We start from the raw sequence: 26,094 nt of genomic DNA, 5'->3' as shown, positions 1-26,094 counted from the left end.
AGAGATATTTTTAAAAAGACCTGCAAAGAACAAGTTTTAAAAAACACAAGAAACAATGGTTGATTACCACTAGGAAAACACGAGGGAAATGGCTGGAACACTAGACGTAAAAGTCAGCACAGGGGAAAAGTAACACAGAGACTACAAACACAAGAAGAATAGGATGATAATTAGGTGATCACACAGGTGGGAAAAGGGCCCAGGAAGTTAAGTATCTGCAATTAGACCAAAGAGAAAAGTAGTTTCATGACAAAACATTGAGAAAAAAGCAGAAACATGAAAGCGGGCCAGGGATGAAAAAAACCAAATGTGTTCCTGATACATTTCAGCAAATTCAGTCTGTCGATTTAAAGTCTGATCAGCAATTTGCATTATTGCCTCCATTGTATTATACAGTCTGAGCACATTGTTTTTTGGGTGACACGGTCGCTTGTTACAATGAGCACGGGCAGTGTATACGTACCCATTAATGCTCACTTAAGTGTTTATTAATCAGTTGCACAGAAGAATACGCTGCTCTTTGATTAAAATTAAAACTACAGTGCCTGATTTTTCAAATATTTGTGTCTTTGAGAACTCAGCTGGTCCTGCACATACAGTGTACCACCTAATGGTGCTAAAAAGTACTGATATACTATATATACTGTTTATACTGAATACTAAGACATTGTTTGTCTTGTCTTTTTTGTTGATCAGATTTGTTGATCAGACTCATGTGGGTTATCAAGAGATATAACATGTATGTCAGGATGTTTTACGCTAAAAGTCACTGCAGTCTGAGGAGTTCTGGAAATTCTGGAATATGTGGGACTGGGAACTGACAGTTTTTTAAGGTGAGAAATGATTCACTGAGTAGTTGAATGGTGTTGGACAAGACTAAGTCAGGAGTCGTCAGTAATCACGTAAGGACAGCTTGTTGAAATTGCTTTTTTAACAAGTGTGGATGATTGTTTTGTCATCACGTGTCTGTCAAAGATAGATATATTTTCAATGTGCTGTGTGTTTTTCTTGGGTTAGATTGCTCTTGTTCTTGGAAATAGTGCTTCAATGCTGCATGTAGCCTTGATGGAAAAGTGCACATTCAATCGTCTGCTCTTTTCCACACACATTATACAGGGACAAATTAACGGTGATGGAGGGACTTAGTAATTGGATGCTGGGTCTGATTAACCAATAAAAAAGCATTTTGAAAAGCATTTCGGTGGAACTTTGATCAATTTTTTTCTAGACAGACGATATTAGCTTCTTTTATATGCTGCTGCTGGGTTACCCTTTATACTGGGCTATAATTGCCTTTAATAGTATGAATGCAGTATAATTGTAGTGACATTTCCCATACTGACATCCCCTGTCATGAGACCAGTGAGTCAACTTGTTGGTGAATACTGTATGTAAATGTGAATCCATCTGCTTTGCTTCCGCCGACAGAGAGGTTTGTGTGCATTTTACCAAATGTATTGATATTTTCAGCTCCTGAAACCAAGCTGAGTTGAACCGGGGGTCAATCCACCAGTCCAATTTGTCGGTAAACGCAGACTCATTCCCCTCAGTGATTCCAGTCAATAATGTTTAACCTCATGTGGAAAACAAAGGCAGGGAGAGTAGTACTTACAGACTTGAGAGCCACATTCACCAAGTGTAGTCTCACATCAAAAGCAAGGAGCATGTGTCACAATCATCGGTTATGGTATTTATGCAGGCATGAAAGTTGCACATCGATAGCGTCAGCGTGGCAGAGCGGATAAGCCTACAGAGGAAAGGCTAAAGTGGATTTGGAGTAGAGGGGGAGGATGTGAAGGAGCAGATAAGAGTTGAGGGCTTTTTTGGGGATCTGACACGTTGCAGTGTGAGGAGATATTGTCTGCCTTTTATTCATACAACCTAAACATCCAGGACTGCTGCACAGCTATTGTCAGTAAACACAAAGCAACAGCTCAGCCTGCACTCTGTTTAAATGCGCTGACAGCAAATTTGATGCAACTTTTAAACACAAGTCATTGTTTTTATTGGGCTGCTTTTTTCCCCACCGCCTCACCACCACCTCAACTTTTTTCTCGCAAATGTTTCTTCTCTGAACAATTCCAATTGCAGCTCGATCAGTGATATAGAAAAAAAAGTACTGAACAGCATTTTATCGGTGATTGCAGCTTGCAGGCACCAGCATTTGTTTATTAGCGCTAACAACATGGAGGACATTTTCCATCCTTCTTTCCCAATGACCCACTGCCATTGATGACAGACTGCCTAAATCAACGAGTGAATCTAGCAGCAGCATTAGAGTAGTGACACAGCATTATATCCAGTAGCACAGCGCAAGACAAACGCGCCTATGTCGGCTTTCCCCGGTAATTTTCAGTTAAAGTGTAAAGCTAACTGCTTAACGCTTTAACAGTAACTAACAAAGTAACTTAATCTTGTAACTCAACAGTTTAGCGCCTGTTTTAATAAATGGTGATCAGAGGGGGACACACAGCTCTCACTGTCAGACATGCCTGGGCTTGACTTGTTGTTGTGTGCACTGCCTGGCATTGCTATATCAGTGGCATCTTGATTTGATGCTTTTATATGACGTAAAAAACCTATACCAGTGGGACCATATGATATGGCACAACCATACTAAGATCATTAATTTAATGCTACTAAATATCTCTAAATTTCAGGACACCAGATTTTGCCTTTTATCTCAGTGCACGTATCTGACATCTGCACATTGCACTGGTACAGATTAAACCAGTAAATCCCCAAAACGAAAGCAGTGCATGACTGAGGTTGATTGTTTTCAGGTGTCTCTGGGGATTGTATGAAAGCTACATTAAAATGCATGAGCATGAAGTTATTACAGTATATTCTTCAAGTTACTAATCTAATACTAATTAGTACTTTAATAGTGCTTAAATAGTTCAAATAAATTCCGCTACAACCATTTGACAATAAGCTACTCACCATGTGTTTTACTACATTAGCTTTAATTCTCATAATATTAATAACTTTAAAGCTCCTTTCATGTGTGTCAAGCATAGTTGTAGCACGTACAAAAAACACCATCTATAACTGCTTTAACATGTGCCATTTTTATTATTACCCTTGGATGATCAGTGTAACACACGGAAGCAACTCTTCCAATTCCTCCCCGCAACACCGCCTTCTTCGTGTCATAAGAAGACCATCCCAGAGACACACGTCAAATTCACTCTTAATTCTGCCTTAAATACAGTCCCCCAAATTAACTGCAGCTGACATTAGTGAATTAGTTTTGAGCCTTTCCAGCGCAGCCCATCTCCAGGACGACAGACGGAGGCTATTAAGAATTAATTAACAACCCTGCAATTAGTTTTCTGGTTTCAGTGTAAAAGGGATTCATTCTCATTCCAGACTGCAATCTCCTAAAGCTACATGTGTCACGGGGGTCACATAAGTAGCACGGCGGCTCTGTTTTGTTTTGTTTGTTTCATTGTCCATGAGGATTTTGTGGCAGGAGAACTTTATATCTGTTTCTGAGACCTTGAACTGTGAACCGCTGAACACATTCCTGCGTGTGAAAGGAAGGCACATGCAGAGAGACCCGGCTGCCTGGTGTTGTATCAGCACTGCCTGTACTGTCTCAAACTGCTGTATAAAATATCCCTCTGAATCAATGGTGCTCACTTCAGGACACTATAGCTTTTATCTGAACCTCCCGCAGGCAGTCAGCAGCAAGGTGGGGAGTAGACACTGGAGTGCATTCACTGCCTCGGGTTCTGTCTTGGCGTAATAAAGGAATATTTCATGTGTGACACTCACACAGCCTGTGGGCGTACATTATCTAAAGCAGACTTTGAGTTAGAAATAATTAACAAAAACATATTGCTTGTGCCTTCATTGAATTGCGTGTGCCATCCACTCATCCTCATTCTCGCACGGCGCCTCAGCTAGGAATTATCCACTGCACATGCTAATCACTTGGCGATTGATTTGGCCCTTTTTGGTCCAACAATTTCTGTAAACCACCGAATTGATTCGAGAGAAATCAATTAACAGCTCAGGGTAGGTAAATATGAACAAAATTATGGATCGCTCTGCATATAGTATGACCATCTGAGCAAATTCTTGCTGCAGCTTGTGTGCCCGCACTGAGATGCTCAGCGGGAGCGAATTCCGGTAAGGTTCAAGTAGCCCCAGGTGAACTCTGATAACCAGGCAGTCTGCAGTGATAAAGTTATCTTATATCCATCAAGAGGAAAATGCACTTAACCCTCTACATCCAGCCCTGCCATTTTATCAGCACCATAATGAAAATTGATAAAAGGGAGCTGTCTTATCATAATCCCACATACATAACAGCAGGGAATTGTTATTTTAGGAGGCTACAGGTGAAGGAGATGAGTGGAACAGAACAGGCTGGAAGAAAGAGTTGCCTCCCAGTTGCAGATCAGATGTTATCAGGCCGCATCGATGGAGGAGCTCACGGTGATGCAAGTAGAGGCAGTTTGTCGTAAGACATTCTTCATAACTGGCCAGATTGTCGCTGTCATCGCAGGGGTGCTGGAGCTGAGCAGCGCCTGACTCAGCGAAATCCTTGGCCCTGCAGCCAGGACTTGCACAGAAATAAAATCCTGATAAGCATTAAAATGTGAGGGAGAAAAGGGGGCAATTGTTAGAGAGAGCGCCAGCGAGAGACCCACATATGAATAGGAGATTATTACGGAGACAATGAGAAGACGAGAGGAGGAGAAAGGAGCTGCATGAACCCACTACATGCTGACGCTATTTGTTTGTGTCCCTGTGCATTTTATTAAGCCTCTAACATTAAACAGATTTAGCGGGAGCAGCCAAAGTCATGAAGTAATTATGCTTTAGAAAACGCTGTGATTAAAAGCGCTTGCTTAAACTATCAATCCACACTGTACTGCGTTTTCTTGTTTATTCCCAGAACATGCTGCTCTGAATTTACCCTCTAGATTCAGAGGAGGGATGAAAAAAGGGAAAAATTCATAAAACATTTTAAAATGGAGATTTATCCATCAGGCTTGCATATAAAGTACACCATTTGCAAGCTCATTGATTTCCTGCATAAAGCATGTCCTTGAATTGATAGGTGTAATAAACATACGTTGAGGTCACTGAGAATCGTGGATTCTCTCAAATACCTGACTCAGTGCGGATGAAATGAATGTAAATGCGCTATAGAAGGAGGATGAAAGAGGAGACTGTACGAGGGAGCGGTCGATCAGTGAAGACAAGCAACAGTATCTCTGCGGAGAACACCGGAAATGTCTTCTCTGTTGGGATTCCTTCCTCCAGCTCACACTGCGCTGAGGGCTCTCTTAAGTGTCCAGATACCCCACAGAGGTGTTGATTAAGTCAAGCTGAAGGCCAAAGCCCGCCTGCAATCGAGAGCCCCCGGCTCACTCAGTGGGCTATCAGGTGACCCGTCTCCTGCTCATTCGTTTTCCAGTCAGATACTGATGCTGAGAGGAGCTATTAGAGCCAGCCCCAAAAAGCATTCTGCTGGGTGGTGATAACTGGCAGGTACCACGATGTGGAGAAAGAAGGGGGAGAGGGGTGAGGAAACGGCAGCACTGGGAGGCGGAGGAGGGTAAATGATCTCTGAAGGCCATCTTATTAATGGAGGCTTTTCATTACTAGCACTAATGCAAATGATTGGTGGGGCTAATGAGCTCGAAGGTCTGTGTGAATGAGGGCTCTGTGGAGCAGCAGTGTGTGATGATCATAGCGGGAGACAGAGGTGATGAGTTTTGAACATCGTATCTGTTCATGATGAACATTTTGCTTGTACAAGAACAGAAGGAATAGAGAAAGGAATGGATGACTGAGCTGATGGGTCGGTGAGTCAATTGTGCACCGACTCGATATGGCAGCCCGCTACAGGCAGGAGGGTAGAAGATGAATGGTGAAGTAGAGGAGCGTATTTCACCGTCAGCGGATTGAAGTGAGGTAAGGCATGGAAAATGTCTTGATCGCCTTCTGTACACTCTCGGTGTGTGTAAGCTCTCTCAGGAGACGGCGAGGCGCGACACGTTCTTTGAAGGTGCGGCATCCCCTCGTCACATGTCACGAGGGTTGCATTATTTTACATTTAAAGTCTTTACCAAACATGATGCCTGGGAAACAAAACCCTGCTTTTTAGTGTTTGCAGTACTGTGCAAACACAGTAGCCACCCTTGGTGGCTGCTGTGAACCTGGCGTGTAGAGGGATTTAGCCCGATTTACAGCATGGCGTGTACAGGATCAGTTCTGGCTCAGGAGTGTCTCATCTGGTGTCTCTCGGGGGAGCTGTGGGGGAAGGACCAGAGGCCACTGATTGATGGTCAAGGACACTGAACCCCTCCCACACCCTCTGCTCAGAGGAGCCCATCTCTGAAGCCACGTCCACAGGGGGATTGGGATGTTGCCTGGCTGGCTGCCGTCCGTGTGCCGCGAGTGACAGGCTGTTTGGAGGATACAACCAACTCTGTGAATCCAATAAAAGACAAATGAATAGATTGGAAACTTCATCCAATACAAGAACATGCACGTTTGTTCGATTTATCTTCCTTCATGTGCTTTATTGAATGTATACAGTATAAAGCTCAAGGAAAGGAAGCCAAAAGTACCAGTGTGTGTTGGTTAAACAGCTGAAAAGTAGTAGGGTCGGGTTAAACTTTATGTTTCTGCATTTGTGCCCGTGTTGGAGGATGATGGGATTTGCAGGCCTTCAAATAGCCTGAGCTTGCATAGGTGACTGATTTGAACTATAAAGGGACCAACAGCAAAGATAGCCCTCGCTCCCAAATAGATCTTCACCTGTGTCTGCAAAGCCGGCCAATTACCTCACACTATGGATGCTTTTCATTATGCTATGCGAGAAAGGACACACCTGTGTTTCTCCGAGCTCCTCCAGAAGCCTCCTCGCTCCTCGAGGTACATTTAAACGATTGAAAGGTCCTCGTGATGGCGGAGGGGGAATGAATTCAGGGTCATAGGAGAAGATAGGACGCGGGGAAGAATAGGTTAGCATAATGAAAAGCACCCTATTACTTAATAAATAATGGCATTCCAGCGAATTACAGTGCAGCGCAGCACTCGAGATAATACTCGATACAAAGCTCGCATTGAGTGCCACAGTTGCAGATTTCAGTATGATTCATTATCTGTGTCAACAGAGACTGAAGTTCAAGGCCTTAGCATTTGTTGTGCATATGATATGTGGGTGACAAAACTGCTGTCGGTGGAGATTTGGGAGAGATAAGGGGTAGGGAAGGATGAGAGAGAGTGAGAGAGAGTGCTTCATACTCCAGCTCACTATTTACAGCTAATGGCTCCAGTCCAGAATCAGGGGAGAGTAGCGGGGATTGTTATTTTCATATGACTCTTGCTACAGCTGGAGAGGCTTTAGTTTTTCATTTCAATTCTGTTGCAAAACAGTAATTGAAGCATATCGCTTTCATCTCCACTTATCTCCTCTGCTCCTCTTCCCTTTGGAGCGCTGCTTGTCTTCCCTGCGTTTGCGCATCCTTGACACTATTGGTTTCTCTATGATATATTGTCTGGTATTCTGGTACTTCATTGTAGCTTGCTGCTGATGTACATGGCAATTAAATTCAAACCCCAAAGAGGTAGAGCTCAGTCAGAACCCCCCCTCTCCCCCCTCCTGCATCCGCTGCTGCTGCTTCAGCCTCACTTTCACCCCCCTTTCAATCACTGTCCTTTTTTTCTCTCTCGCTTTCTCCTCCTTTAGTTCACCCTGCTTCTCCCCACATCGCTCTTTCTTCTGCACTCACTGTCTGTCTGTATCTTTCTCCTTCCATTCCCTTCATGGTAATAAGCAGAGTAATAGTATTGCAGGCGGTTCCTGGTTGGGGAGTTAATTAAAATGGCAAGTTACAACCCACAGAGTCAAAACAATGGAGGCTTTTCGCGGTGACACGGGGAGATATTAAACAAGCCCAAAATCAAACACAGAGAGGAGGCAGGGACCGGTAACTCTGACTATACCTCAACCTCACTTAACACTTCCCTTCCTGAAGTACTGAGAGGTTTATTGTTATGCTCTCCAGCCCAGTCAACATTAGTCATCGCAGAGATCCAGTAATTACTTCGTGAGCTCTTTGAACTGCTGCACGAAAAGCACTTGTGCACAAGATATTAATGTGATTACTGCAGTATTTACTGAGCCGTAAACTACACTGACTCTGATGAGATGAGAGACTGAAGAAGGCAAATAGTGACATCTGCCTAGTCCCCCACCCACCGCCACTACCACTATACGCACACACATAAACACACACACACGCAACACAAACAACACCCAGAATGATTTCGCTAGCATGGCTAGCACAATGCTGCGCGCTGAGGCGCAGGCAGCAGTGGGCCGGCTGAGCAGGACAGGAGCTGTTGCTATGGTTACCATTTCTCAGCTCGCTCTCACAGCCCAGGAAAACTGTGTCATTATCCTGTACTTTGGATAGGAGGTGAGGGAGAAAGAGAGAGAGGACGGATACAAAGACAGAGAAAGAGGTGGAAAGGGGAGGCAAAGAAAGAAAGGCGAGAAGGAGAAAGAAAAGGGAGGGTCTGCGGCTCACGCCGGCCGGCCACGGACATAACATGTATATCATCGCACATCAGACACATTAAAACTACTTACAGCAAAGGTGGAAAAATACTGATTGTCTTACAGTAGAAGGTCCTTCTGGTGAACCTCAGGTCTTTGCAATTATGGGGATGTTACTTTGACATGTACCACCGACCTAAACGTTTTCTGCAGACTTCAACGACACCGGCCTCCCCCGGCTCATCTCTATAAATAGATTCTGCATATCTATTAACCCAATCACATGTAGGCAAGCTTTGGCTGTGCTAAGTAAAGAGCACGTATGGAAAGAAAAGGAGAGAAGGTATTTGCTGCAGTCATCAACTATCTTATTTTATCTGCATTTGTAAAGACAAAAGAAACACCGGACGATGGAATTCCGGCCTGGATATGCTCCGCTTCCCCAGAAAAACGTCACAAGCTATTTAGTAATGGCTCGAGGAGAACAACAAAAAGCTCCAGGCCAGCTCCCCACATCCCGGCCTGATCAGGCATCTGTGGGTTGCATCTGATCCGCGAAGGCCCAAACCTGCACAGGACCCAAAGGATCTGGTGCCAATATCCCGCTGCTGCCAGACACCACAGGACAACCCCCTGGGTCCCATGTCCATTCGCTGACAGGTCCAAGCTGTTTTGGCAGCCCGGGGTGTACCTTTACCATATTCACCAGGCGGTTTGAATGTTGTGGCGGATCGGTGTAATTGTGCACCTCTGTTCACTGTTTTTTTTTCCCTTTTTGTTCCCCTTTCCATCTGTCAGACAAGCTATAGTTTTCACTCTAATAGGTAAACAACTTCAGCGCTGACAAATAATGCCTGAAAATATCAGGTGATAACAGGGTGGCTTTTTCCCTTTCTCTCCATCACATCTCCTGAGAAAATTGTCAACAACAAGCTATTATGTCGGCAAGAAAAAAAAGATCAATCTCTGCATCATTGTATTTATTTTAACACACTAGCGTTCATATAACACTAATGGCAACCATTGCAGGTTCTTATTGAATGAATGCACGGCCCTCACTACCAGGGGCTGAGATTCTTGCAGATCACGCATCTCTGACCTTTGAAACGGCACGAAAATGGCTCGATATGTTGGCGACAGAATCTGTGTTTCTGCGTGGTATGTCTGTGCGTTCGGTTTTGTCGTCATTCACTTTGGGCTGTGTGTTTGTGAGGTCCACATCAGAGGAGTTACATTGTGAACTAATTACATGGCTGTGTAAATAGAGGCACCCTGCTGATATGGGCTGTGCACCACATGATTTCCCCTGGTGCAGCAGAGCCTGTTTGTGCTGCTTTGCCCACTTCTTTGTGCAAGCATGCATGTGACCTGTACATGCAGGTTTATACATATATATATGTGTGTGTGTGTGTGTGTGTGTGTGTGTGTGTGTGTGTGTGCTGATGGAGTGTTTGTTTTGTAACCTGTGAGGTGTGCTTTATTGAGCTACAACCTAAGAGTGTGCCTGTGATGAGGAGGCAGAGTAGCCCTTTTCCAAATGAAAGGCTGCCCTCTTCCTCTTTGCCCGCCTGACGCAGCTCTCCAGAGAGACCTGTTCATATTACTGTGGCTGTCTGCTGGTCAGAGAAACACAAACAAGCCAAAACAAAGCCTCCTTCAATAGCAATGTTACAAAAGACCTTGTTCAGCCCTCAACTGTTCTCCACTGATGACTTTTTTGGGCCACTAATATGAAAGAGGGAAAAGGGGGAATAAGTGTTTTGACACTCAACTAAAAATAGATGAGATGGAAGAAAAGGTTTTTTTTCTTTTTTTTTGGACTCTGGTGCTGCTACTCCTGATTGAACTGTATGTCCGGTTAAAGTTGGATTTACTAAATGTTTTAACTGTAGTGGTAGACAGAGTGCAGTATGTGCTGGTGCTAAAGAAATTTGCTAAAGACCACCAGTGGTGCACCACTGCTTTCAAGTATTAAACACTGTTAAAACCATAAGGTCCCAGTGGAGTTTCATGCCAGTTTATTGGAGGAAATATTACATTTGGAAAGAGAAAACTGTTGTTATCTGGCTGCACCTTTAGTACATACACATTTAGAGCTGGCACACCTCAAATATCTGTCTGCTTTAATAAAAACCCCAAAATTTACATATACATACACAAGATGGAATCTGCAATTGAATGCAGTCAAATCTGTTGCATTATACATACACATAAATTCACATTAACTACTTACATTCAGAGTCCAGCCAGAACCTCACAGGTCCGAAACACAAATTCAGACATTTCTCCACAAGCGTTGACATTGTTGCTGCAGGAGATTCAACTGCAAAGTGAGATAGGCAATGGGCAAGCGCAAGTCATGTGACCTGTTGAAAAGAGACGGGTTGCGACCCACACAATCACCTTACGACTGAAAGGTGATTGCAACACCCTTACCTAGAATATGAGGGTGTTGGCCGTTTAACATCTGGGAGACCAGTAGGTCACCATAAGTACTTGCAATCAGTTGCCAAATGCGGAAAAAATAGTTTTCTAGTTAATGTGACTCTATTAAAACATCACTAATGTCATTATTCCACCAGCACTTTTCCTGTGATGACAGGTCAGAATGTCTGCAGGGAGTCGGGGAGCTGTAGGTGATGTCACAAAACCCTCTGGGTCTGTCCAGGCACCCGAGTGTTCAATAAAACTAAGAGGAAAATAAAACAGCTGTCGATCAGGTCGTACACGCCCTCGTTCATTTCGGAGAAGTGATCTGATCAGACAGCATAACACACCAACACCTGTCTCAGTTGACTGTTACTGCTTTAAGCCGCAATTATGGGCGACGCATTCGTCACCGCTCGCTGCATAACCATTTATACTCGCTGCAGTCTGCTTCTAAATGACAGGTGTTGCAGCACAGAAAAAAAACTCTAGATTACAAATAGAAGAATAAAAAACAGAAAAAATGCGACCATGGTGGCGTTTTCAGTTCACTGTTGTCGAAGGTCTCATCTTCTATAAATGTTGCAGTAATCTCCCTCTGAGAACGTCCTCAGTTCAGCAGTAATGATGTCACTTCTGGATGTTACATTTAATATCTTATTTAGCCCACACGGTACAAAGAACTGGTAAGGTTCACACCAGTGGGTGAAAAACTTACTGGCTCATAGTGTTGTACTATAACAGTAGTAAATGTGTCAGGACAGTTTTGGAAGGTCACATGACCAGTAATCTATCAATGTGTCAGAAAAAACTTAACATTCAACTCAGTTACATAATATGGTGTTAACATTTTACTCACTCTTTGGTCATTGATTGATTTTGATCATTATTTTTCTTCATTTGCTGTTTTTAAATTTGCTCTACAAAGAAGTGGACTTTTATTTTTTGATCTGGGTGAACTTTCAGCCATTTGGAGGCTTGATTTCTGTTTGTGTTGCTGATCAGTTAAATGACCAACAAGATAATTTCCTACACATCATCAAACATACCTTCAGCCCCACAAAGTGTGCTGCGATATCTCACTGACTTCCTTACAGAACACTAATCTTTGACCATTCACTGCCACATCAACAGGCTCCCTCCCAGACATCTTGGATGTCACCAACCATTTTACTGAGACTAATATCGTTTTTTAATTGGATGATGCCACCGCTTTCATCTGTGGGCTGTTTTTCCATTCCTTCCCCTTTAATTACTTAATCTCATATAATTCATTATGTAACTATATACAGATTTGTATCCACTCATTTATTTAATGTAGTATGTATGCATGTCTATTGGTATATGGTATATGTACGAATGCATTGGTGTGCAAATGCGTATGTAAAGCTACTTATGTATGTATATGTTTATTAGTGTTTCTAATGTCTTTATCCTTTACAGCTTGTTCTGTTTTCCTTTATCTATTGTTAAAAAAGTAAAATTGCTAAAAGTCTTATGAGTTCATGTGTGGTAATAATCTCTTCTGATAGCTTTACTACATTTAGTTGTTCATGAGATTATAATGCAGCCTTTTTACGAGTATCAGAGCTTAACTCTGTCTCACAAGCCAACTGGAATCAGTGGCAGCGGTACGGTAATTGCCATTTTTGCTGTGTCATTTGGACGCGCCACGCCAGCTGACCGCGGGGTTTGCAAATGGTCGGTGCAGCAAGTGAAAGTGCAATCACAACTAATCAGAGCTTCTCTTGTTTCCTGCCCACAGCGCCCAACACTGCACCCTATGGGAGCACAGGAAGTGCGCACATCCCGCTGGCCTGCCGGTACCTGGTCATGGCTCTCTCCTCCTTCATCAGCGTGTACTAGCAGAGGCCAGCCCAGACACAATGACTGTCGAGAGCATTTATGAATCCTTTTTGACATTGCTGATGGCTGGAATCCAATCTGGTACAGTTTGTTGAAAAGCTGTGGTGGGAAAATAATCAGCGTTACTTTTTGTGTGGGGAAATTTTTTTTTTTTCTTTTTTTTTTTAATCTTATTTTCTTATTTGGTGAAATTTCTGTCATGTAAATACTATGATGTTTTTTATTATTATTATTATTATTATTATTATTATTATTTCCTCTTTATTATTTTTTTCCTTTTCTGATCGATTGACCAGCTTGTGATTCAGTGCTCATCCCCAACCCCCACACCAATCAACAGCCCCACCCTCCCCCGCCCCTCGAACCTTTCAAATGAGTTACTTTCATGCATCTTTTCCCTGCGAGGCGATGGCGCAAAATTGACATCTTCACCTGTTTTTGTACACGACTAAAAAAGAAGCAATTCCGCAAAGTCTCACAGTACACAGAATTACCATACCAATGTTGTATTGAATGTATTACTGGCTGTTGAACAAAGGAAAGACATTTAGATTCCTAACAATACAATTTTTGATCATGGAGTGAGCTCAAAAAAAACAAAAACAGTTAAAAAACAACAAAAAACCAACAACAAAATAATTTAAAAAAGGCAGGGCGTTTTCAAGACCTGTATTATTACGATTACTCAATAGATGGATGAACAGTGTTGAAGGTGTGTTTGTCGTATCCTGAAATGGGTCCTTCAGTTACTATGCCTGCCTAACCGCTTCAATCAGGCAGCCGTCAAAAGTAGCAAAATATACTGTATTGTATCTTTATATTTTAATATAGCATAGGCTTTTGTTTTAAAGTGGGACCAGCTTTTCTCATTCGACCAAGAGCATTAACACAAACCATGACTTTGTACGCTATGAAAGGAGGAACATCGCCGCCCCATGTTTACATTTTTCTTGAAAATAGAAATAAAAAAGTATATTCTCTGTTTTTTTCCTTCTGTTTTGTCTTGCTTTTTTTTCTTCAGCGAGTCAGTGTATGTGAGGAATATGACAAATTGTTGCAGTTAGGAAAAGGCGAGGCCCAAGTTGAGCTGCTTCTTTCTTTTTAGTTTGCGCTCCACCTCCAGTAGGCATCAGGGCAGAGCACTTTGTCTCTGAATTCGCTGCGTACCTACTGATCATCTTTGGCTGAAAACCCACAGCTCCGTAATGTAGGATCGGTTTTTTTGCCCCCAACTTTGGGTATGAAACTTGGATAATGGAGTCTGGGAAAGCACCGTTCTGCTGCACTGCATTTCATTACTCTCCTTTCCAGTGCGGAGAATTAAATGCAGAAATACGTCCCTCTCTCTTTCTTTTTTTTCCTTCAAATATAGAGCCAAAGCCATATTTGGCTAAGTGCATAATCTACAAAAAACCTAGAATAATTTCACCTTTTGGAAGTTTTACTTTTTTTCATGTTATTCATGATGAAGAGAAGATGCTCATTACCAAACAAACATGGCCTAAGGTGCTACCAGCCCTCTCCAAGATGATCAAGGTTAACAAAGAGATGATCAGTGTGCATCGGCGGTCATTTAAATTCAGCCTAACAGCAGAAACTGTAACTTTTCAAGGCTTAAAATCAGTGTTTGCTTTTAGACAAGGCTGTCAGCGTGGCATATTCATCCTCACGTATCCTTAATTCATGGTTGAAACAGAGAAACTGTACTGTGATGCCTTAATAGTACCATAGACATTAAATTACCCTCTTTTTGAAAGGACGCTTGGAGAAAATCTCAATATGACACAACTTATTTGTCATTTTGACGTATTATTGATGACTGAATGTTCATGAACCATTAGCTGACTTATCTGTTAAATTAGGCATTATATTCAGTCAAATCCAACCGATGGCTCCTGCAGGTATTTTCAAATAAGTCAGTTGTACAAATGCAGTATTTGCGGTCCAAATAACGCGTTCGGATTTGGACCGAACAGTGGAGGGACTAACAGCATTCAAGTTCAGAGTATTTTATGACGGCAAACTTGCAACTGCAAATCTATAGAAAAATAGCCATCGCAGTTAAAAGACTTAAAGCACAAACATTATTGTTTGAACGTTTTGTGGTGATTTGTTTTGAGGTCTGCTGAGCTTTTCTGTTGTTTCCTTTTCCGTTTCTTTCTTTTATTGTTTGTACTAAAGTTGTTATCAGCTTGTTTTACAAATTATAAAAATACTGCACCATATGATCTTGTTTAAATGTTAAGGTATAATGAAAATGGGTCAGACGTATATTTATTCTCTTCCTTTATGAAAAACAATGTAAAAAAAAATACATTTGAAACATGTAAAACTGAATATGTGACATTTATTTGAATGAGGCACAGTATGGCATAGTTTATAATGTTGTCTGGTTCATTTAGATGCCATAACTGTTGTTGATTTAAGTACATTAAAAGAACAATGTTTGCAATCAAATTACCTACTTTTTGAAAGAGAGAGGGTGTGAACCAATATAACAGTATTATAGAACAGAGTCAATGTGTGTATATTTGGAGAAAATATGATACCTTTTGATCTTTAGAGCCAGTGTGTAGTCATAGTTTCACACACTTGCGTGTTTGACGATGTGCAGAGAGTATGGTTGTGCTGCATGTCAAAGTTAACTTGTGTTTTTGAGGTGGGCATTTTACAGATATTCATACTTTTTATGACTGGACGCAGTTTTTTCCAAACGTTTGGTTCATAATCCTGGTCTAAAAAGACATACCTCTTACAGATTGCCAGGCTATGTTTGTTTGTGATTTCTTTCGATCGACTTTGCTGATAAACTAAAAACAACTGCTGTTCAGAGTCATGATGATTATTGTGGCACATTGGTGACAGTCTGGAGTTATGTTGGTTGCTTGTTAAGCAGTTAAAACCATGCTAGTATTCCATATGAAATGTACTGGATGTTGATTATTTTCAATAATGGTATTAACAAGTCCCTTTTATCAAATCAGTATTATTTGCAATAAAAGTCTTCATGTTACAAGATAAAGCAACATCTGAGTTAATGAGCGCTCAAGAGGACTTTTCATTGTTACTTCATCACGTTTTAAGCCAGAGAGTAAAGCTAGCTGAGACAGCATCCTCACAGCGTACGCCGGCCCGTCACTACAACCTCACTGCACGTCATTTTCCCCCCCATGACGCAGACTACAAAATTAGCTTAAATGCTACCTTGTAAACATTTGCCAGAAGCTCATGTGGGTTGCACCAGTCATTTGTAAATTTGCTATGTTTGCATTTAAAGTCTTTCATAGTAACAGCCAAAAACTTGTCAATAAAAACCGGCATAGCCTTCCAATTTGCGTAGAAGTCTGTGGCAAAATGACCCAACTTCTCACTTGTTTTATGACCACAGTAAACTCGTCAGTTTATGGTCTCTCTCACTAGTTCTTCTTTAATGCATCTAGACTTTTATTTTATAAAGTATGGTCCCATTTATAGTAAAATAGATGGTTAAGCAATTCGTGTTCAGTAACTACGGTTTTGCAGTGTTATTGGGTTTGCAGTCAGAGCCACTCTTCGCCCATCAGGTTTCTAAATACCAACCTGGCCACAGCTGAAATGACCAAGCGGTGGGTGTGCTTCTTTTATTTACAGTTTGATGCACATCCATTGTGATGTCACCCATCAGTCTGTGAAGTCCCGAATCGAGCGTTTCCATCCTCATGTGATGAGCAAGGGCAGGTCTGGCTGTGAAACCTTATGCTTATTAGCTAATAACTTGTGATTGACAGCTTGTTAGCCAGTTTCAGGTGACAGTTAATCCTCCATTTTGACACATAGTATGAGATATAAGATTTACAACACAGACTTAATGTTTTGTTCTATATGGTCCACAATGAGTAACTGAGTCCATAAACTCAGCAAAAAAGTGTTTACAGAGGTCAAAACAGAAAGCCATTTTCCTGTAGATGTCTATTGGACCAGATGTCTTTTTGCTACCACAGCCATCGCCATCTGGTGGCCTTCAGATAAAATGCAGGTTTAAGGCACTTCTGCATTGGCTTCATTTTTCCAACCCAGATGCTATGTCCATGGTTTATACCATCCATGGTTTCACTGCATCCTAAATATTGTTTTCTCTTTAATTTCGTATTTTAGTTTTTTTATGTACGAATTTTCGGATTGGGATGGGTCTGGATCAGGTGGTATGGCGGGTCACCTATCACTCAGAAGGTCAGTGGTTGGATCCCTGACTCCTCCAGTCCATGTGCCAAAGTATCCTTGGGCAAGATACTGAACTTCAAGTTGCCCCCAATGCATCTGTCAGAGTGTGAGTGTGGTTGTGAATGTTAAAAAGCACAGGGGCACATAGAAAAGCACTGTATGAATGTGTATGTGTGGCTGGAGTAGGAAGTTCTTTCAGTGCACAACCAAGTAGAAAGGTGTTATTTAAGTACCAATTAATTTACGATGTGTTCCCATTGTATGTAGTTCTTCAACATAAGAACTAGCTTTTATGATATTGCCCATTCTAGCTAAAAAAAATGGACTTCAAACAGTTGGTGCACCCAAATATGTCCTCTCAAATGAGTGAAGACTGATAAAACACAGTATAACGTGTTTTAAGTGCACATAATCCAGCTCAATAACAGTTTCTCATGTGATGCTATGATACAACCACCAGTCCCAAGGAAATAATCATTGTTCCCCAACTGGTTGGCAAGTGATTCTTGGAAGTTGTTGGCTGTCGCTAGGGGAAATTGGTGAAAAGATGGTGCTGCACCAAAAGAAAAATCTCCTTAACTACCAACTACAGCTGACTAGCTGATCGGCAGTAAAACTTGAAAAAGTGCAACATAAACTGAACAGAAAAAGCTACGCTTCACTGCTGCAGCCAGCAGTGACAGGTCTGTGTGACTTTTGCTTTAGCAGTCAGTTTCCCAGCAAATGCCATCAACCTCCAGCAACAACTCTCCAACCAACTGGGAAATACTCACTTTTTTCCTCATGACCAGTGGTCCTCATTCGCTTGAGGCTACAATGTTACCGTGATTATCACACACCCAAAATAGCAAGGAAGCTAAGGCCAGGTAGTTAGCAATCATGCATCAGTTAAAGCTCACTTCTCTGTAGCTAGATAGCTAGCAAGTGACACTAAAACAGTCAATAGTCCCCAAAATGCTTTAAAAATCACACATATTTAAATAACTTAAATCTGTCTTGATAAGTCAGAACAGAGTAGATGTTTGTTCTGTCACTCTATGAAACTGTAGCTAACATCAGCTAACGTTACATTAGCCATTGCTAATGTTTAGATTTGTATGCACCTCACCCCTAGCTTCCATTATAAGTCTGTTAATGCAAGTTAGTTTAATATTATTTTGTTTGTACATCTTATGATTTAGTGTATTTCTTCACTTTTGAAAGAGACCTGCTGGATCCGCCCTGGCGTAAACACGTTGTGGTTGAGCGAGGTTTTTTTTTTTTTAATGGGGCAGCTCAAATTAACAATCATTATATCAATCATTGCAAATGTGCAGCATCATGCATATTTGATCCCCTCCCTTCCTGCCTCAATCACTGTACAAAGCCTCCTGAGCACAGATGGCCAGACTCCACAGCACGCAGGATTAACCACCTTTTGCGCTGCATCATCGTCATCACTGACTGGCATGCATCGCTCAGTATACGTGATCTGGAGACATCAGCGGACATAAGTCACCGCTCATTCCATTCGATATGCACCTGTGCTACTTTATACCTTTTTGGAAATAGCACGGGGCTTTCTAGTATTGTATGACCCGAATACACTCTTGACTAAAACATCCACGATATGACCTACCTCTTAAAAGTTCAGATGAAAAAGTCGTGCTGATGTACAAGCTGAAAAGAGGCCATGCCACCCACCTGCATAGATCACTGCCTCACCTCACGCTCCCAGCTGACAGCGGAGGCAAAAAAATCTCTCCACTTTTTAAATTTAAGATAAGAGGATTTTAAATATTCATGCTAGCGCGTATTATTATGGCCCCGCAATCCCTATCCTGAATTTTTAAATTTCCCCATTTGAGAGCATCCTCTTCCTCTCACCGTGATGTATCAGAAATGCCCTGCTCTCTGTGAATGCACTTATTATGAGCTTGAGTTTGTTGCATTGTGAGACAACAGCTGTTGAAAGTGAGTCTCTGAGGGGGGACGAGTACTGTACTGAATGTGCCTTCAAAGTATGCTATTAATCAGCTGAACGCTATAACCCAGCCCTTATTTAGAGCGTTACTGCCATGACAAATGTCATATTTCTTTACACTGGCTGTTTTATAACACCGGCCAATCATTCCACTTTAACAAAGACGCAACCAACGACCGCTCACACTTATAACTGAGATCCTCTGTATTTGTACCCCTTGAAAGTACTCACCCATATAATGTACAACACAAAAAACAATGAGTCCAACATGGTTTGAAATGTCACGATAATCACAATAATTCTGATTAGCGAATAGTTCGGTGTCGTCATGTGTTTATCTTCCAGGGTCTGGATATCATGGGGTCAAACTGTGTACACAGATTATTTTTACAGCTAGTTACAGGCACGTTTTTTAATCTTCCCTCCTTTTTTGACATACTGTGCCTGACTCTATTGTAACTTTCCTGATGCTTTAAAAACAGCGAGGAGGATTTTGTGGATCATGTGCGACTGTGGATGTGAGACTTGGGAAACATCGTGACAAACTCAGACTGCTGTGACACTCTGAGACAGCGCGTTACTGCAGAGTGCATACACTGTACATGTCACCGGTAAGAGCAGGGAGGAGAGGCAATAGATTGTAAGTGGCATGTATGGTCTTAAATGACAAATGTGGGGGGAAAATACCTGACAATGAGTTAGTTTGCGTTGATACAGCTCCTCAACCTATCAGTGCATGTTATGACATTAAGATGAGCATTTGCAGTCCTGCAAATTCATCCATCTATCCTTATATATATATATATATATATAGGTGGATGCTGTGGAGTGTGGAAGTGATTAGGATGGTGTCAAAGTGGTTTTTTTAGGCTCTTCGCAAAGACATCTGTGGACAGCGCGAACAGAGAGGAGAGACTGGAGGACTTGTGAGAGACAGGGGTTCCTCCTGACCTCGCGGTTAATGAAACCCTTCCTGTGCCTTTGTCAGTCTTAACTGGGAGATTGTGTCATACTACACGCTGGGGCTGCTGCTTGGCTCCTGCAGTCTCCATCCCATTTCCCTGAGCAGCATACTGAGTTGTCAGTATCAAAAAAACCTCTGTTTCCTGAATGCATTCAGTTTGGTAGATATGTTTGTTGCACAGCAGGCAAATGCTATCCCTCCTGTCAAAACCAGGCAGAAAGAAAGGGGGGAAAAAAAGAAAAGCTTGAATATCTTTCTCTATAACCAGTCTCTGAGTAAGTTTGAGTCTATTCTAAAGGGAAAAGGGACAATAGTCATCTTTTTGTCATAACAGGCCTGTTTCGTTTCTCTCAAACATTTCAATATCTGCTCAAACTGAGTAATTTCTGACTGATGGGACGCCTTTAAAATCCCTCTGAAAATGTGGCAGGTGCCAGTGTAGTGGAGGGACATGCTATTTTAAATAGAGGTTGCATCAAGTATTTGTCAACCTGTCCCTCATTATTTCCAGTGAACTGGAAAATAAGTTGCCAGCCAATGATGCAGAGCCTGAGATAATGCCTGGGTTTTAAAGCAAGCTATCTGAACCAGGTCTCTCCACGACGCCTATGACTGAATCACACACCGCAAAGTGTTTTCTCATGAAGCTCCCGGGCAATTGTCATTTTTCAAGAAGAGTTGAAAGGATTGCTATAGAGAAAATGTCATTATTTGACTGACAGTAAATGTAATCCCATTTTATTTGTTTTCACGCTTCAAAAGGCAGATTACGCGTAGTTTTATACACTGAATGACACAGCAAATCAGTCCCTTGTAGCGCCGGTGCATCATGTGTCTCCAGTGTTGTATTAGTTTAAATGGTACGGGGTGCAGCACTTACTCTGTTTGTCTCTGTAAATTAAAAATGTTTACTTATGCCATTGTTTTGATTTGATTTCATTATAAAAAGAATGGAGGATATTGTAAGTTTTCTGTATGCATTTTGATTTTTTTATTATTATTTAAATCTTCATGCTGAAAAATCATTTGATGAGAAATCTCGAATGGAAATGTTTACGTAAATGTGTATGAAGGTCCTTTAGCCACCAGGGGTATAGTTGTACATTTATAGGGTCTAGATCACTGGAATGATATATATATGGCTTTAAGTGGCATTGATATATCTATATATAATATATATATATACATATATAAATATATATTGATATTTGTCCAGAAATAAGAAACTCATGTACTTCAGTTACTTTAAAGCTTACATTGTGTATAGCACGTATGCAAGTCCCTTTTCATCATGTTTGATGTAATTTTGTAGCAGTGGTTTGATACTAATAAATGGCAGTTGATGATGGAGTTGCAGATTGTGATTGTGTTGATTGTGTTGACCTGATCAGACCTCCGTGGCAGCGACAGCTCTCAGCCAGCCGCATTCACAGAGAGCACGTCTCGCCTTCTCGACCACTCAAAGCGGCACTTTTATGGGTTTAAGAGAGAATGATTTGAATGGACGTAATTTATTCATAACAACATGCCTACAAGACTAAAAATATCCGGGTCGTCCATTTAATTAGAAGATACTTTGTGGTTTTCTCTGTGCAGCTCGTGACTATATGTATGTAAAAGCAAAACAGACCTTTTGATTCGTTAATTTTACACAAATTATTGGATGTCACTGCATTTTTTAAATGTTTTTAAGGCAGCGTTATATTATTTACAAAAATCCCTGATATTTAAATATAATTGGACCGTGTGTGGGCTTTAGATAAACACTAATGAGTGCATTAGTTTGATTCCGGTTTGATCAAAGGTGCGGATGCTCGGCTGTATCTCTCCCTTCGCTGTGGATGGATGTGAGTGGGCCTTTGAGGGCTTTACTGCAAGTAACTGACCCTTTGTTGATTCCCACCCCCTGCTGCTACACCTGTTAAGTTTTCACACCTGGAATATCTCAAAATGAGATATATTCCAAAAATATTCCAACAGGAATAATACTAAACCATCTTAGTTTTACCTTCAGTTACTTACCTTCAGTATCCCGTGGAGCAAAGCACAGAATATGGAAAATTGGGTGTTAAAGGTTTTGGAATATTTTGTACTTTTTCATTCCAGCTTTACTGAATCCTACAGCGTTTCCTCTTTTTCGATGCTATGGAAATAACCAACGTACCTCCAGCTGCAAACAAGATTTTGCTTTATTTGCATTAGAGCAAAAGGAAGTTTTCTTTCACATCAGGTTTCTAATTCTTCTAATACATTCAAGTCGTTTACTTAGGCTCGTGCTGCAGTGAGCTAAATCATGAAGTGATGCTTCATTATGATGGAGTAAGTAGTTAATTTAGCATGTTAGCATGCTAAAGTTATATTTTAGCTTGAAGCAGCACTGTAGCTGTGTAGCTGTGTCCCAATTCATAGACAGCATCCTTCGAAGGCCACATTTGAAGGCGGATAACGTCACAGCGATGCGACAAAGTCTGTCCCAATTCGAAGGCTGCTCCTAATGCGGTCGACAAATGCGTCTTTCATTTCCCCGAATTTGAAGGATGGGTTGGGTGTATCCTTCGTGGCCCAACCTATCCCAGAATTCATAGCGCGCCCCAGCCAATAATAATAATAATAATGATGATGTATGTGTTAGTCCCTGTAGGGAAATTACTCCTCTGCATTTAACCCATTCACCCAGTGAAGCAGTGGGCAGCGTGTAGGGACGGTACCTTGCTCAGGGGTACGTCAGGGTAGCCGTTCAGTGGATTCAAACCCCGACCTTCCGATCATGGGGCAACCACTTCACCTACTGCTGGGTAACAAATGTCTCCGAAAACGTTGGAGCACTTTTGCAAATATGTGATGTCTTGATAAACTGAGCAGATATTTGAAGTTTACACAGCTACATTCTGGCGAGAATTCATAGCACGGCCCAGCTAATTCCAGTTCTTAGCTACTTAGTTTTAATATTACTCTTATTACTCTTTCTGGGTCACAAAATAAACTTTTAACATATTTTCAGGTGAGAATGTAGCTGTGTAAACTTCAAATATCTGCTCGGTTTATCAAGACATCACATATTTGCAAAATTTGCTCCGACGTTTTCCGAGACGTCTGTTACCCACCAGCTCGATAGCTAGCCGGGGTTCAAGGCTCACTAGAGCCGCCGAGAATGGCGAACTTCCGGCACATCGTTTTCAGACCTCCCACAGTCTTTCGCTACTCAGGTTAAACATGATATATAAATCACTTAGATAACACTTTTAGTGTTTTATTTGTTCCTGAGTAAATCAGTTTGACTGAGATTAAAGTTATAGTTTTCACACAGCTGATTAAACAGAAGTGTGAGATGGAAGAGAATTTGCTACCGTGTCCTGTTATATATTAGCGAGCGAGGAGCAGACGGCTGAGTTTATTAAACTCCACCGAGACAGCTGGTGACGCAAATCTGAAGGCTAGACCGTCCCACTTCACAGCCTCGGTCTTAGAAGGACCCGGCCCACGTACACTACGAAGGCCGGGTCCTCAGAAGGATGCGGCCTATGAATTGGGCTCGTATATCAAAAATGGACGTACTTTACCATAAACCTATATTATACACCTCCCGTGGTCCTCATGGTGCCAAAAAACTCCAGTTGAGTAAAAATCTAAATATGTATAATAATCCTTCTGCCCAGCGATCTATGAGCTCAGTAGCATAATGTTCTTTAGGAAACTCAGGGTTGTTTTTATAGATTATCAGCAATCATACGTGGGAGTCACTTGACAAATAGTGGCGATGCTGATAGACGGTTCAGATCAGCAAACATGATTACATTTTTTATACATGTATACACAGTGGCCACTTTATTAGATCCACCTTGCTCCTGCTTGTTTGGACCCTTTTAGGCCTTCAGAGCCTGGAAACACCCCTCAGAGATTCTAATGTTGACCTGTTAGTGTCACAGTTGCTGCAGGTTTGAGCTGCACGTCAAGGCGGCCGATACATGGTGCTCAGATTCTGTGATTTGTATAGTTAAAAACTGGCTTATGCGCAGTACACAGCAGCCCTGCTTGCTTCTTTCTTTTCCTTCTTTGTAAAATATCTGTGAATATCTGGTCACACTGGCAGTGGGGAGTCTGATACAATGATAGATGGTTAAATCTAATGGATGAATTGTTGACTGGAACCAAAATTTGTCCCCGAGAATTCCTGTGGGGCAGGACTTGAGTAGAAGCTCCTCTCCACTCTAATTGCCCCCCGCCCCCACCCGTGAACTCGTTTCCTTTACAGCAGCCCACTGTTAAGTGTTACCGAGCTCTGATGAACACACTTTAAGTGTTCCAATAATTAAAGCCCACATATCAGATTGTCAAGATAACATCCAACACAACAATAAGACACGTAAATGAAAGTGACCCGAGAATGTTGCTTAATTGCAGTGCCTTTGCAACTGGTGTAGCCTACAGCATTTTTTACAGTGGTCCTCTCACCTGAGGAGACAGCTGAAGTAAGTGCAAACCGAGTCTGAAGAGAATATGTAAATTTAAAGAGATGGAGTTTATCATCCAGAACTGCTCGGCTCAGAGATGGAACAATAAGTGACAGGAAGTTGAAGACAGGACGAAGAATTAGCAAAGTATTTGTGAAATGAAAGTCAGTATAATGAGACCTGAGTCTAAGGCAGCTCACTGCTTCTAGTACAGCAATTAGGACAGCTGTGACAGGCTAGATGGCCATTTGGCTGACGTTAATACCTCCGATTTTGTCAGATGATGAAGCGGGCTTAAGAAGAAAAAAAAAAGAAATGTGTGTTGTTTTGAATTGATTTCAAATATATCTGCTGACGACATCCAAAAAGGTACTCATCCAAACATCCAAACAGCCCCCGTCTCCTGGATGCATACAGTATCCTGTAAGTAATTTAAGACAGTAAACATGTTTTGACATAATGCCGCCTGGATTAACTGCTTTACCTTTATCACACGTGCCAGGTGGCAAAATATTAATAACCTCAGTCGAGGCTGCGCTCCTGCCTGACTCCAGTCCGTCAGCACAATCCTTCTCTGTCTTCTTAATAAACACGACTAAATAATAGTGTTTAAAACTAATAGCACCCAGCTTCATCAGAGTCATTACTGTGGCACAGAGAAGCTGTACAGAAGGGGTGTCAAACATAAGGCTTGGGGGACAGAATTGGCCTGGCAACGACTCCAATCCGGCCCATTGAACTGCTTTGGAAAATGTGATGGTGGGCATAATTTATAAACTTTTAACCATGGGGGTGTCCAAATTCATAGGCTGCATCCTCCTGCGGACCCGGCCTTCGCGGTCTATGTGGGCTGGGTCTTCCGAAGGCCGAGTCGGCTGGAAGTGAACGGCTGTGAAATAGGACGGTCTAGCCCTCAGTTTTGCGTCACCAGCTGTCTCGGTGGAGTTTAATAAACTCAGCTGTCTGCTCCTTGCTATCTGAAATATAACAGGACACTGACGTAAATTCTCGATCATCTCACACTTCTGTTTAATCAGTTTTCTGTTTGACGTTTATTCAACCGTAATCTCAGCCAAACCGAACAAATAAAGTAGCTGCCGCCATTGTTGACAATGTTCCCTCTAAGCTGCACACGTGCGCAATTGCGCACTGCTGGCACGGTCTCTGCACACAGAAAATCTGTGTTGCGCACAAAAAAAATTAACCTGAACTGAAATTAAAATTAATACTTTAACAATTCTGTTTTGCAGTGTTAGTCAGTGAGTGACTGGCTGCTCCCATATTGTATTAGAACGATGCCACCTTATCTCATAGTCCAGCCAATAATGCGATTTACATTCGTATAAACGCAGCTAATCAACGTCGTTGACAGGCTATGACAGCGTCCTTATGTGCCGACACCGGTCTTTTAGCTGGCAAAGCAGCGTGGCTGATGAGGAGTGACGCCACATTAATGACAACGTGTACAACCATTGGAGATGTGAGCAGGACAGACGGAACAACTGACAGAAAAAGTGTGGACTTTATACCAGTTTTTAAATTGTGTTGATCGGCCACGTAAAACCAGAGTTATGATAAAAAAATTATGCAATGTTTGTCAAAGGAGTTTGCAAAGAAAAGCGTCTGGACTTCTTTAAGTTGCTTGAAGACGTTTCACCTCTCATCCGAGAAGCTTCTTCAGTTCTAAGGTCAA

General features: G+C 41.8%; 1 protein-coding gene across 2 annotated transcripts in view; it reads left to right on the top strand.

The window, feature by feature from the left end:
- negr1 (neuronal growth regulator 1) overlaps positions 1-21,293 on the top strand; it is a 165,761-nt gene extending 144,468 nt beyond the window's left edge. For both annotated transcript variants that reach the window (XM_031756233.2, XM_031756232.2), the window contains one exon: positions 12,723-21,293. In XM_031756233.2, coding sequence (XP_031612093.1) covers positions 12,723-12,823 — 101 coding nt within the window. In that variant the 3' untranslated portion in view covers positions 12,824-21,293. The remainder of the gene's footprint in view (positions 1-12,722) is intronic.
- Positions 21,294-26,094: the final 4,801 nt, after the last annotated feature.

The sequence above is a fragment of the Oreochromis aureus genome, linkage group 15 (genome assembly GCF_013358895.1).
Source record: "Oreochromis aureus strain Israel breed Guangdong linkage group 15, ZZ_aureus, whole genome shotgun sequence".
Taxonomy (NCBI): domain Eukaryota; kingdom Metazoa; phylum Chordata; class Actinopteri; order Cichliformes; family Cichlidae; genus Oreochromis; species Oreochromis aureus.
The sequence above is the reverse complement of the archived record's forward strand: the minus strand, read 5'-3'. Positions and strand labels throughout refer to the sequence as shown.